At 40.8% G+C, this 13,566-nt stretch overlaps 1 protein-coding gene across 1 annotated transcript in view; it reads right to left on the bottom strand.

The window, feature by feature from the left end:
• LOC142236017 (uncharacterized) overlaps positions 1-13,566 on the bottom strand; it is a 51,329-nt gene that overhangs the window by 23,881 nt on the left and 13,882 nt on the right. Inside the window, exons 3-4 of the mRNA XM_075307268.1 lie at positions 7,977-13,392; positions 7,635-7,917 (exon numbers count right to left, since the gene is read on the bottom strand). Coding sequence (XP_075163383.1) covers positions 7,635-7,917; positions 7,977-13,392 — 5,699 coding nt within the window. The remainder of the gene's footprint in view (positions 1-7,634; positions 7,918-7,976; positions 13,393-13,566) is intronic.

The following is a 13,566-nucleotide window of genomic DNA, read 5'->3' as shown; positions in this document are numbered from 1 at the left end:
ACAGTTCTAACTATTTCGTGCAAATTAACTATACACTACCTTCCAATATTCTTTGTTGTTATTGCATGGTTTACCTTCGAAAAACAAGATCCTATCTGATTCAAATTTAGAGGGTAGCCGCTTTCGAGAATGTACAATACGTTCAATGCTCTTGATAAATCCACGCATGAACGAGTCTTCTTTTTTTCTTCTCGGAATTCAGCCAGTTTATTTAGCGGAAACGCTTTACTTATTTTCCAGATGTCTGCTGAGTTGAGTGAATTAGAGAAAACATTGCGGAAAGTTAATTCCAATTCTAATTGAAAGTGTTTTTAAATTCGGATGTAACAATTTGTAGTTCAAGAACTTCCATACAATACATTAATTATTTTTCAATTCAATCAATTATTATATTATATATTAGGTAAATACTATTTTTACTATTGTATAAATTATATTGTGTAGAAATCCCGATTCAAGTTCATTTTTAGAGCAAGACGGTTGCAGTTAATCTGCAAAGAACATATTCCTTGTGGTGCTGGAACAACAATATATATTTTCAAGATGCAAATGTCCCTTCATTACGCGATTGATCATTTGGTGTCCCCTTTTCAACAGGGTTGCTAGAATTGTTTCACCAAAAACCGCTAGATTTTCCCAAAAAATAGTTAAAAGTGCAAAAAAGAAAAAAAAATAGCTAAAAAAACATTAAATATTTTTGTACTAGACTTATAAGATCGTTATGGGCCTTTCTAAATAAGCGTTCATCTTTGGATGTAAACAAGACTGACTCTAACATTTGCTTGTCCAATTTGGCGCAATTTCGCTAAAACACACTTGAAAAACGCCAAATCGTCCAAACTCAATGCATGAAAATAATTAACAACAAATATTACGAACTTCTTTAAGCGATTTAAACACAAGTATTTTACAAAAGTTTAGGGTTTTGTTTATCAATTGATAAGATAATGTAAGGAAATCTCAGAAATATATAAATTGAAGAGTGAACCCACCGGAAATGTTGGCTTGTTTTAGAAAATTTATGTTAGACATGAGCTTTGTAAGGAGAAAGTCCATAATCGAAATATCCGAGAACAGCAACATTTCAATAAAAAAAACAAGTAAGGAAAGTCTAAAGTCGGGCGGGGCCGACCATATTATACCCTGCACCACTTTGTAGATCTAAATTTTCGAATGTGCGTGAAGATAAATTGTAAATTGTAAATAGCTAAGACACAAACCAGACAGATTTAGCGGCGCACCGAATGGGTTAATTGAGTTATGCTAAAGCGACCAAAAAATGGTTATATTTATTTTGACTAATTTTAACCAATAATAAATTAAATAACCGACAAATTTGATACCATAATAAAGGTCTCGGAGTGCACTTTCAGAATATAAGGTAACATGGATAAAAGACACAATAACGATTGAGATATTGCAGAAATAAAACCGCACTAATAGATCATTATTTTTTATAAATTCAGGCCACTGTGCAAAACTGCCCATGATATTTTGATACCAGGAGAAAGGGCGTGACGTGTACTTTCTGGCTATATGGTCGCTATATTCGAAACCAATCCAGAAATTTGTGTTTTATGCAATTTAAAGGAAAAATACTAACTTGGATGTATTAATATAAGGAAAAATGTCCCACTGTGCAAAACTGCCCAGGATATTTTGGTATCGCGAGAAAGGGCATGACATGTACTTTATGGATAAAAGATTTCTATACTCGAAATCAATCCAGAAAATTGTGTTTTATCCAAGTTAATAGGAAATTACGAACTATGATAGAAATATAAAGAAAACTGGCCCACTGTGCCAAACTGCCCAGGATATTTTGGTATCAGGAGAAAGGCCGTGACATGTACTTTACGGCTAAAAGGATTTTATATCCAATACCAATCCAAAAATGTGTGTTTTGTCCAATTTTATGCAAAAATGCAAACTACGTTCGAAATATAAAGAAAAATATCCCACTGTGCAAAATTGCCCAGGATATTTTGGTATCAAAAGAAAGGACGTGACGTGTACTTTCTGGCTATATGGTCGCTATATTCGAAACCAATCCAGAAATTTGTGTTTTATGCAATTTAAAGGAAAAATACTAACTTGGATGTATTAATATAAGGAAAAATGTCCCACTGTGCAAAACTGCCCAGGATATTTTGGTATCAGAAGAAAGGCGTGACGTGTACTTTTTGGCTATATGGTCGCTCTATTCGAAACCAATCCAGAAATTTGTATTTTATGCAATTTAAAGGAAGAATACTAACTTGGATGTATTAATATAAGGAAAAATGTCCCACTGTGCAAAACTGCCCAGGATATTTTGGAATCGGGAGAAAGGGCGTGACATGTACTTTATGGATAAAAGATATCTATATTCGAAATCAATCCAGAAAATTGTGTTTTATCCAAGTTAATAGGAAATTACGAACTATGAGAGAAATATAAAGAAAACTGGCCCACTGTGCCAAACTGCCCAGGATATTTTGGTATCAGGAGAAAGGGCGTGACACGTACTTTACGGCTATATGGTCGCTATATTCGAAACCAATCCAGAAATTTGTGTTTTATGCAATTTAAAGGAAACATACTAACTTGGATGTATTAATATAAGGAAAAATGTCCCACTGTGCACAACTGCCCAGGATATTTTGGTATCGGGAGAAAGGGCGTGACATGTACTTTATGGATAAAAGATTTCTATATTCGAAATCAATCCAGAAAATTGTGTTTTATCCAAGTTAATAGGAAATTACGAAATATGATAGAAATATAAAGAAAACTGGCCCACTGTGCCAAACTGCCCAGGATATTTTGGTACCAGGAGAAAGGGCGTGACATGTACTTTACGGCTAAAAGGTTTTTATATCCAATACCAATGCAGAAATGTGTGCTTTGTCCAATTTTATGCAAACATGCAAACTACGTTCGAAATATAAAGAAAAATATCCCACTGTGCAAAACTGCCCAGGATATTTTGGTATCAGAAGAAAGGACGTGACGTGTACTTTCTGTTTATATGGTCGCTATATTCGAAACCAATCCAGAAATTTGTGTTTTATGCAATTTAAAGGAAAAATACTAACTTGGATGTATTAATATAAGGAAAAATGTCCCACTGTGCAAAACTGGCCAGGATATTTTGGTATCAGAGGAAAGGGCGTGACGTGTACTTTCTGGCTATATGGTCGCTATATTCGAAACCAATCCAGAAATTTTTGTTTTATGCAATTTAAAGGAAAAATACTAACTTGGATGTATTAATATAAGGAAAAATGTCCCACTGTGCAAAACTGCCCAGGATATTTTGGAATCGGGAGAAAGGGCGTAACATGTACTTTATGGATAAAAGATTTCTATATTCGAAATCAATCCAGAAAATTGTGTTTTGTCCAAGTTAATAGGAAATTACGAACTATGATAGAAATATAAAGAAAACTGGCCCACTGTGCCAAACTGCCCAGGATATTTTGGTATCAAGAGAAAGGGCGTGACATGTACTTTATGGCTAAAAGGATTTTATATCCAATACCTATCCAAAAATGTGTGTTTTGTCCAATTTTATGCAAAAATGCAAACTACGTTCGAAATATAAAGAAAAATATCCCACTGTGCAAAACTGCCCAGGATATTTTGGTATCAGAAGAAAGGGCGTGACGTGTACTTTCTGGCTATATGGTCGCTATATTCGAAACCAATCCAGAAATGTGTGTTTTATGCAATTTAAAGGAAAAATACTAACTTGGATGTATTAATATAAGGAAAAATGTCCCACTGTGCAAAACTGCCCAGGATATTTTGGTATCAGAAGAAAGGGCGTGACATGTACTTTACGGCTATATGGTTGCTATATTCGAAACCAATCCAGAAATTTGTGTTTTATGCAATTTAAAGGAAACATACTAACTTGGATGTATTAATATAAGGAAAAATGTCCCACTGTGCAAAACTGCCCAGGATATTTTGGTATCAGGAGAAATGGCGTGACATGTTCTTTACGGCTATATGGTCGCTATATTCGAAACCAATCCAGAAATTTGTGTTTTATGCAATTTAAAGGAAACATACTAACTTGGATGTATTAATATAAGGAAAAATGTCCCACTGTGCAAAACTGCCCAGGATATTTTGGTATCGGGAGAAAGGGCGTGACATGTACTTTATGGATAAAAGATTTCTATATTCGAAATCAATCCAGAAAATTGTGTTTTATCCAAGTTAATAGGAAATTACGAACTATGATAGAAATATAAAGAAAACTGGCCCACTGTGCCAAACTGCCCAGGATATTTTGGTATCAGGAGAAAGGGCGTGACATGTACTTTACGGCTAAAAGGATTTTATATCCAATACCAATCCAAAAATGTGTGGTTTGTCCAATTTTATGCAAAAATGCAAACTACGTTCGAAATATAAAGAAAAATATCCCACTGTGCAAAACTGCCCAGGATATTTTGGTATCAGAAGAAAGGGCGTGACGTGTACTTTCTGGCTATAGGGTCGCTATATTCGAAACCAATCCAGAAATTTGTGTGTTATGCAATTTAAAGGAAAAATACTAACTTGGATGTATTAATATAAGGAAAAATGTCCCACTGTGCAAAACTGCCCAGGATATTTTGGAATCGGGAGAAAGGGCGTGACATGTACTTTATGGATAAAAGATATCTATATTCGAAATCAATCCAGAAAATTGTGTTTTATCCAAGTTAATAGGAAATTACGAACTATGATAGAAATATAAAGAAAACTGGCCCACTGTGCCAAACTGCCCAGGATATTTTGGTATCAGGAGAAAGGGCGTGACATGTACTGCCCAGGATATTTTGGTATCAGAAGAAAGGACGTGACGTGTACTTTCTGGCTATATGGTCGCTATATTCGAAACCAATCCAGAAATTTGTGTTTTATGCAATTTAAAGGAAGAATACTAACTTGGATGTATTAATATAAGGAAAAATGTCCCACTGTGCAAAACTGCCCAGGATATTTTGGAATCGGGAGAAAGGGCGTGACATGTACTTTATGGATAAAAGATATCTATATTCGAAATCAATCCAGAAAATTGTGTTTTATCCAAGTTAATAGGAAATTACGAACTATGATAGAAATATAAAGAAAACTGGCCCACTGTGCCAAACTGCCCAGGATATTTTGGTATCAGGAGAAAGGGCGTGACATGTACTTTACGGCTATATGGCCGCTATATTCGAAACCAATCCAGAAATTTGTGTTTTATGCAATTTAAAGGAAACATACTAACTTGGATGTATTAATATAAGGAAAAATATCCCACTGTGCACAACTGCCCAGGATATTTTGGTATCGGGAGAAAGGGCGTGACATGTACTTTATGGATAAAAGATTTCTATATTCGAAATCAATCCAGAAAATTGTGTTTTATCCAAGTTAATAGGAAATTACGAACTATGATAGAAATATAAAGAAAACTGGCCCACTGTGCCAAACTGCCCAGGATATTTTGGTATCAGGAGAAAGGGCGTGACATGGACTTTACGGCTAAGTGGTTTTTATATCCAATACCAATCCAGAAATGTGTGCTTTGTCCAATTTTATGCAAAAATGCAAACTACGTTCGAAATATAAAGAAAAATATCCCACTGTGCAAAACTGCCCAGGATATTTTGGTATCAGAAGAAAGGACGTGACGTGTACTTTCTGGCTATATGGTCGCTATATTCGAAACCAATCCAGAAATTTGTGTTTTATGCAATTTAAAGGAAAAATACTAACTTGGATGTATTAATATAAGGAAAAATGTCCCACTGTGCAAAACTGCCCAGGATATTTTGGTATCAGAAGAAAGGACGTGACGTGTACTTTCTGGCTATATGGTCGCTATATTCGAAACCAATCCAGAAATTTGTGTTTTATGCAATTTAAAGGAAAAATACTAACTTGGATGTATTAATATAAGGAAAAATGTCCCACTGTGCAAAACTGCCCAGGATATTTTGGTATCAGAAGAAAGGGCGTGACATGTACTTTACGGCTATATGGTCGCTATATTCGAAACCAATCCAGAAATTTGTGTTTTATGCAATTTAAAGGAAACATACTAACTTGGATGTATTAATATAAGGTGTTCGCCGATTGCGAAAAAATATGTAAATATAGAGAAAAATAAAAACACGATAGTTTAATATTTTCAATATATAACAAGAGCAGAAGGTTTTATTAAGGTGTTTTCTATTATAATTAATGGTAAACAATATTACCTATAATTTCCAACGATATGGATAAATTTGCAACCGCACCAATTGGCTTATCGATAACAAGAAAAAAACAATGACAAGAAAGATGCTCTCAACCAAGATGGCGGAAGGTGGGGGCTTTTGACAAGACAAAATAATGTTCGAATTATGACATTTCTACTCTGCCAGGGATGCACCAAAAAGTAGTATACAAAATTTTAACGATCACTATTAAACCAAATTAAACTTTCTTCTAACTTAAACATTGCCGGCCGCCTTGCAACATCAAGGTATGTTGTAATTAAACTAAACTTAAAATACAATATTAGGCTAAGTGCAGTGCAAGTGAGTTTCTTTCAGTTCATTTATAAAAAATTCAATTTATTCGTTATTTATCTTTTCAACTTCAACTTAAGACTAGATTACAAAAAAAAACTAACAAAAATAGGTACGTAAGGTCAGAAGGGGACCTGGTAGAACCCAAAAGGGGGGCTCTCGCGACAAAGTAGCGATGGGTCAAAAGGGGACCCGGTAGAACCCCAAAAAAGGGGGCTCTCGCGAATAGAGAAACAATAAAACGATGGCCAAAAGGGGGCCGTTAGAACCCAAAAGGGGGGCTCTCGCGCATTTACCCTAGCAGTTACACAACCCGGACAGAACCCAACCAAAAATTGTATAATGAACCACCGGGAGACCGGGCGACGTATACACCCTATGTGTTATGATTCGCCCATACACCTCAGGACCAAAAACGATCGCAACCCGTCCCACTCGGTAAAATTGCGGATCTGCCAAAGGTAATCCCAAAAAGGATTCCTTGATCCGTTCTGGCACGGCTTCGGCGGGGGTCAACACACGACCTAGATCGTGCACACGAGCAGTAAACGTCAGTCGCTGCTCTGGATCATAAGCGGACGATACTGTCAACCGGCAAAATTGGACCCCCTCAATATTTGTAACCGGTAGCCCTAAGTTCTCGACCATAGAGCGACAGATTTGGCTTTGGCGCGCGCAGTTGTCGATTACTGCACGGACCGGAACGGACACACCATGGGGGGACACGCGGACTACGAGGCTGGGCGCCAGAGTAACGACATTCTGCAGAGGCAGAACTCCGACGCCGCCAAAATCGGAATATGACCGTGCCACAGCAAGATCGGACGGACGATTCGTATGGCTCCCACTACGAATCCGCTGAGCAGACCTCGAGCTCCCATGTTCAATTCGAGGCGCCGCAGCGTGTAACAAAACATTGTGGTCCCCGGAGCAACTGGGGCACCTACGCCGGCTAGGACAATCCTTCGACTGGTGGGTCTGTGCTAGACATCTGTAGCAATAGCGATGTCGTACCACCATACGTATCCTCTTCTCAATCGAAAGAGAGAGGAACTTCCGACACCGCCGCAATGCGTGACGACCTCCACAAACCCTGCAAACCAATTGAGCAGGAGTTCGACCAACATCAGTAGCCCCTACTACAGCAGGCGCCACCACGGGCTCATCCACAACTACCGGAGGTGGACTCTCACTTTCTTGGGGCAATAGCTGAACCTCCGGAATGGCAGACGACGGTATCGCCATCGGCTCCTCCAACAATGCCCGTTCGACCGCCGACATATCAAGGGGGCACGCAGTATCATCATCCGATTGATCCATAATAACCTCGAAATTTTCCAAGTCGTCAGCGAAGCACGAGGTATTTTCCATGATACTGCGAGAAAATATACGAATTACAAAGAGTTCGCCGAAGTGTCGGTCAATGAGACCAACTTAGCTATAGGTCGTCTTACAACGCCATTCTCCGTACGTATATCCGCGACCCGAATGTGACCATCTACGCCCGGGTGAACCGACACGACTCGACCTAATTTCCAAGAAGTTGGTGGAAGCTGTTCATGACGAATAACGACTAGGTCATTTACCATAACATCGCGCTGAGGAAATTTCCACTTATATCTCATATGCAGATTCTTCAAATATTCCTCTTTCCAACGTACACAAAACTGTTGTGCAAGAGCCTGTACCTTACGAAACCGATTCACCAACGAAAGAGGCTGTTCGGTTATAACTGGCTCAGCAGGGGCGAGTAGAGGGGCACCTATAAGAAAATGACCTGGTGTCAAAGCGTCAAGCTCCTGCGGGTTATCCGATTGGGGACAAAGAGGCCTTGAATTCAAACAAGCCTCAATACGAGCCAACACCGTCGAAAACTCTTCAAACGTGAAACGAATATTCCCTACTTGCCTTCTGAAATGCAACTTAAAACTCTTCACCCCAGCTTCCCAAAGGCCTCCCCTATGAGGCGCACCAGTTGGGATAAATCGCCACGATAGGCCCTGGTGTGCAAACTTAGAGGACACGACATCACTGCTTCCCCTAATTACATCCCGGAAATTTCGTTCAAGCTCACGCGACGCACCGACAAAATTTGTCCCATTGTCCGAGAAAATGGTCGCAGGACAACCCCGACGAGCAACAAACCTATGAAATGCCGCAAGAAAGCCGGCAGTCGACAAGTCGGAAACCGCTTCCAAATGAATCGCCCTAGTAGCAAAACACACGAAAACGCACACATAACCTTTAGTTATGCGACAATAACGTCCGGTGAACGACTTCACCTCAAAGGGGCCTGCATAATCTACGCCAGACGTAGTAAAAGGTCTGTCGAGAACAGTTCTTTCCGGAGGAAGAGGAGCCATCACCTGACTACAAACCCGTTTCCTCTCCAAAAGACATGGTTTACACCTATGTATAACCGAACGAATAAGATTTCTCACCCGAGGTATCCAGTACTCTATACGAAGAATACGCAACATCAACATATTTCCTCCATGAATGGAAATCAAATGAACAAATTCCACCAAAAGCTTCGTGAATCGACAGCTATAGGGCAAAATTATAGGGTGCCGCTCCGAATATGAAAGAATAGGCGAGCGGCTCAAACGACCATGCATCCGCATTACACCCATCTCATCTAGGAACGGGTTCAAAGAAACAAGTGAACTGCCAGTACCTAACGAAGACCTATCCATCAAGTCCTTATATTCATTACCATAATTCATTTTTTGAGCAAGCACTATCAAGCGACTTTTAGTTGCCCTAATCTCAGACGATGATAAACTGTGATCCGCATAGCTACAATCACGCCTATGAGCGGGATGCGTCCGATAAAAGAATCTCATAACATATGAGATAACACGCAGCGCTCTATCCAGAGAAGAAAATCTATCGAGAACATCCTCGTATGAATTAACGAAAGAAGCATGTGCCTTCACAGACCGAATTTCTACGTCGGTGTCAAAAGAGGAAGTGTCACGAACCGGCCATTCCGATTGACTACACGATAGCCACTGAGGCCCATGCCACCAAAGTCGAGAGGCGGCCAAATCCGAAGGGGACACACCGCGGCTGCCAAGATCAGCAGGATTATCCTCCGACCTCACATGATACCAATTCGTACCACCGACGTTCTCCTGAATGCGACATACCCTATTCGCGACAAATGTTGTCCAAGCCGAAGGCGTTTTCTTTAACCAGGCCAGTACAATAGTCGAATCCGTCCAACAATAAATTCGACCAAAATCAATACCGATTTCTCGAATGACCGTTCTTTCGAGTTCGGACGCTAAAACAGCGACGCAAAGCTCCAAACGAGGCAAAGAAACCGATTTCAACGGAGCAACTTTCGTCTTGCACGATAGCAAATTAACGACAATCTCGCCATTTGGGGCCAAAACTCGAATATATACTACCCCCGCGTATGCCTTAACCAAGGCATCTGAAAATACGTGAAGCTCGGCCGAAGTGCACGGTGTGTAACGAATCCACCGAGGAATATTTATCGAATTGACATCCGGATAACTATCTACAAATTTTTCCCACTCGGATGCCGTTGCCGAAGGCAGTATTTCATCCCAGCCGACGCGATCAAGCCAAACCTTCTGCATGATAATCTTTGCCACAATTATCACTGGACCTAACCAACCGACAGGGTCGAATAATTTCGCGATAGCCGACAACACTTCCCGTTTAGTGTATCCACACCTTTTTGCTATAGGCTCGACCGCGAAGTAGAATGCATCCAATTGAGCATTCCATCTCACACCCAATGGTTTCGAATTGCTAGCCTCGACAAATGCCAGCAATTGAGCATCAACCAAATATTCCGGCGGTAGTGAATCTAAAATTTCTCTATAATTCGATGTCCATTTCCGCAGTTCAAATTTAGCCGTCGCAAGCGCCGCGATTAATTGATCCCGAGCCATTATCGCAGTTTCAAGGTCATGAGTTCCGGTCAAAACGTCATCAACGTACATACATTTACGTAATATATCGGCCGCGAGTGGAAACTCCTCCTCAGTGTCTTCAGATAACTGTAACAGTGTCCGTATCGCGAGATATGGTGCACAGTTTACACCGAAGGTCACCGTTTGTAGTTCATAGTCCTGGACTGTCCTTGTCGGAGAATCCCTAAAAACAATTCTCTGCAACGGAGCATGAGAAGAGTCCACTCGAATCTGCCTATACATCTGTGTAATATCGCAGTTGAACACGTATTTAAATAGTCGCCATCGCACAATAAGAAGGACTAAGTCCTGCTGCAAAGTGGGACCTACGTGAAGGATATCGTTAAGACTATTCCCGTTGGACGTTTTATTAGACGCATTAAATACGACGCGAAGTTTGGAAGTCTTCTTCTCGAGGTTAATGACAGGATGATGTGGAAGATAACACGAAAGTGTATCACTTGCAGAAATGGCGGATACTGGCCTCATGTGATCCAAATGCAAATATTCTTTAACAACACTATCAAAAACTGATTTCACGTCCGGCCTTTTCAATAATGACGATTCATTACGATAAAATTGACTCAAAGCAGTTGTTCGGGACTCACCCAAATATCCACGAGGACCGATCTCTTCCTTTAGCGGAAGTGTAACTATATATCTACCTTCCGAATCTCTGCGCGTTGTCCGAACGTAATTTTCCTCACAGAACTTATCGGAGGGGGACAAAACCCCTTTACGTGGTGTTTCCTCCAACTCCCAAAACCTTAAAAGCGTTCTATCTAAATTTTCCTCTTCATCAACCGCTATAGTCGTAGTAAATGTTTGAATTTGCGATGTAGAAATCGGACCCGTTACTAGCCAGCCGAAAACACTGTTCTGTGCTATCAATGATTGAGCCGCAATCTGCCGGCAACCTTCTAATAGTATTCTCGGGTACAAGTCAGCGCCTAGTAGAATATCGACCGGTCTCGACACGAAAAGATTCGGATCAGCTAAGCGAATATCCGGAATCTGAGACAAAACTTCCTGCGACACCGTAAAGGAAGGTAAATTCCCGGATATAGATTGGAGCACTATAGCCATAGTTTCCAACAAAACCGACGCGTTGAGTGGAGATCCGATTTTCAAATTACACATTTTACTCGATTTGGCCGAAATTGCGCTATTTACCCCCGAAATTGTAACATTAGCCGCGTGAACCGGTAGTTTCACCCGATTTCGAAAGCGTTCCGTCAGAAACGAAGATTCTGAAGCGGGGTCAATCAAAGCGCGTGCCGGATATGAAACCCCATCGTGCATGATATTAATCATCGCAGTTCCCAAAAGCACGGCCCTATTTTGCGTCGTATGAAATGCCTGGCGAGGTAGGCACGCCGACGAGGTAGAAGGTTGCGGCTGATCAACCGAAGGCATAGTTCTCGGTTGAAAACTAGCCGCTGAACTCGACAAGGTGTTGGTCGAACCCGTCGCCGAAGTCGCGCTATTAGACGGCGTAGAATCGCGATGCAATAGCGAATGATGTCTCGAATTACATTTTGCACACGAATATTGTCTTGGACAATCCTTCATCTCATGACCTTTCATTAAGCAATTCAAGCACAACCGGTTACGTTTTATCACTATGTAACGTTCCGATACCGAGAGTTTACCAAATTTAACGCAAGCCGAAAGTCTATGATTATGTTTAGGACAAATAACGCACTTAGATTCCGACGAAGCACGCGACGATTTAGAAGAAGACGCATTGGCACAATGCGCTTTTACCTTCTTTTCTTGAGAACGCTTCGAAGACGTGTCTTCCCGCAAATCATGCAAACACATCAACGTACGAACCCTTTCGGACAAAAAAGCGTCTAAATCCGCCCACGACGAAAGGGCTGATTTGTCCCTAACACTTTGCTCCCAAAGAGTCTGTGTGAGCCGCGGCAAACGTTGAAGGCAAATAAAAACGAGTATCTGGTCCCAATTATCGGTCGAAACTTCGTACGTATTCAATGCCGAAAGACAGCCATTGATTCCACGTTGAATCGATTTCAAACCCGCACTTGTCTCTACCGATACTGCCGAAATTGCAAAGAGAGACTTAAGTTGATTGTGAACTAGAACCCGCTTATTGTCGTATGCATCAACGAGGGCCTTCCACGCGAGGGCAAAACTTCGATGTGTCAGCGGAAACTTCGAGACAATTTCCCTAGCTTCGCCACTGGTCTTCCGCACAAGATGACACAAACGCTCGACGTCCGTTAATCTTGAATTGTTAACATAAACTGCTTGAAACAAATCCCGGAATGTAGGCCAGTCTAGAAAATTGCCCTCAAATACATCCGTATCGCACGGTGGCAACGCCAAATTGTGAACCATATCACAAAGTGGAGGGCCACTAACGGCCACTTCGCCCCTAAACCCGGCGTTGCCATTAGGCAGCGACTGCCCATCCCGATCAGCCGGTATCGAAGAAGTCGCGTTATTAGCAAAAATCGCTTCGGATCCTTGATTCGATTTATGAGACCCGATACTCCGTCTCGATGCTGCATCGGCCGAAGACGCAGACGAAGTGATCGATGATCTACGTGACCGACGAAACTGGCCCAATTTTCGATTTATCGCGGACAAACAATTCATATAAGCCTGATGGGACGCGTCATATTTCCCGTCCACCGATTCAATATCGCTCGTTTGCGTTGTTCCGGCACCCTGTAAACTAGCCACGCATTCCTCAAAGCAATCCTGAACCTTTGTCCACAACTTCCCCAATTCCTCACTTCGAATCTCGAGGCTATAGACGTCTAACTCCTCATCTTTCATGGCATTAAAATGGGCGTGGAATTTAATAAGAGCGTCCGAAACGCGAATAAAGCGATCAAAAGGAGATACAGACATTATAACTTTACGTTCAACTACCAAATTGAAGAATGTAACCAAATACGAAATTACAATATAGCCAAGAAGCAACGGCCAATAAAATTACCAAACTCAGACAAGGTTCCGTTCAATAAAAAATAGCAAAATACGCAAAAGTAACTCAAATTCCGACCAAAACGAAAAAACACAATTTTCACTATCAAAATAAA

Source organism: Haematobia irritans, chromosome 4, assembly GCF_050003625.1.
Source record: "Haematobia irritans isolate KBUSLIRL chromosome 4, ASM5000362v1, whole genome shotgun sequence".
In the NCBI taxonomy this organism is placed as follows: Eukaryota; Metazoa; Arthropoda; class Insecta; order Diptera; family Muscidae; genus Haematobia; species Haematobia irritans.
Note: the sequence above shows the minus strand (reverse complement) of the source record. Positions and strands in the feature narration are given on the sequence as shown.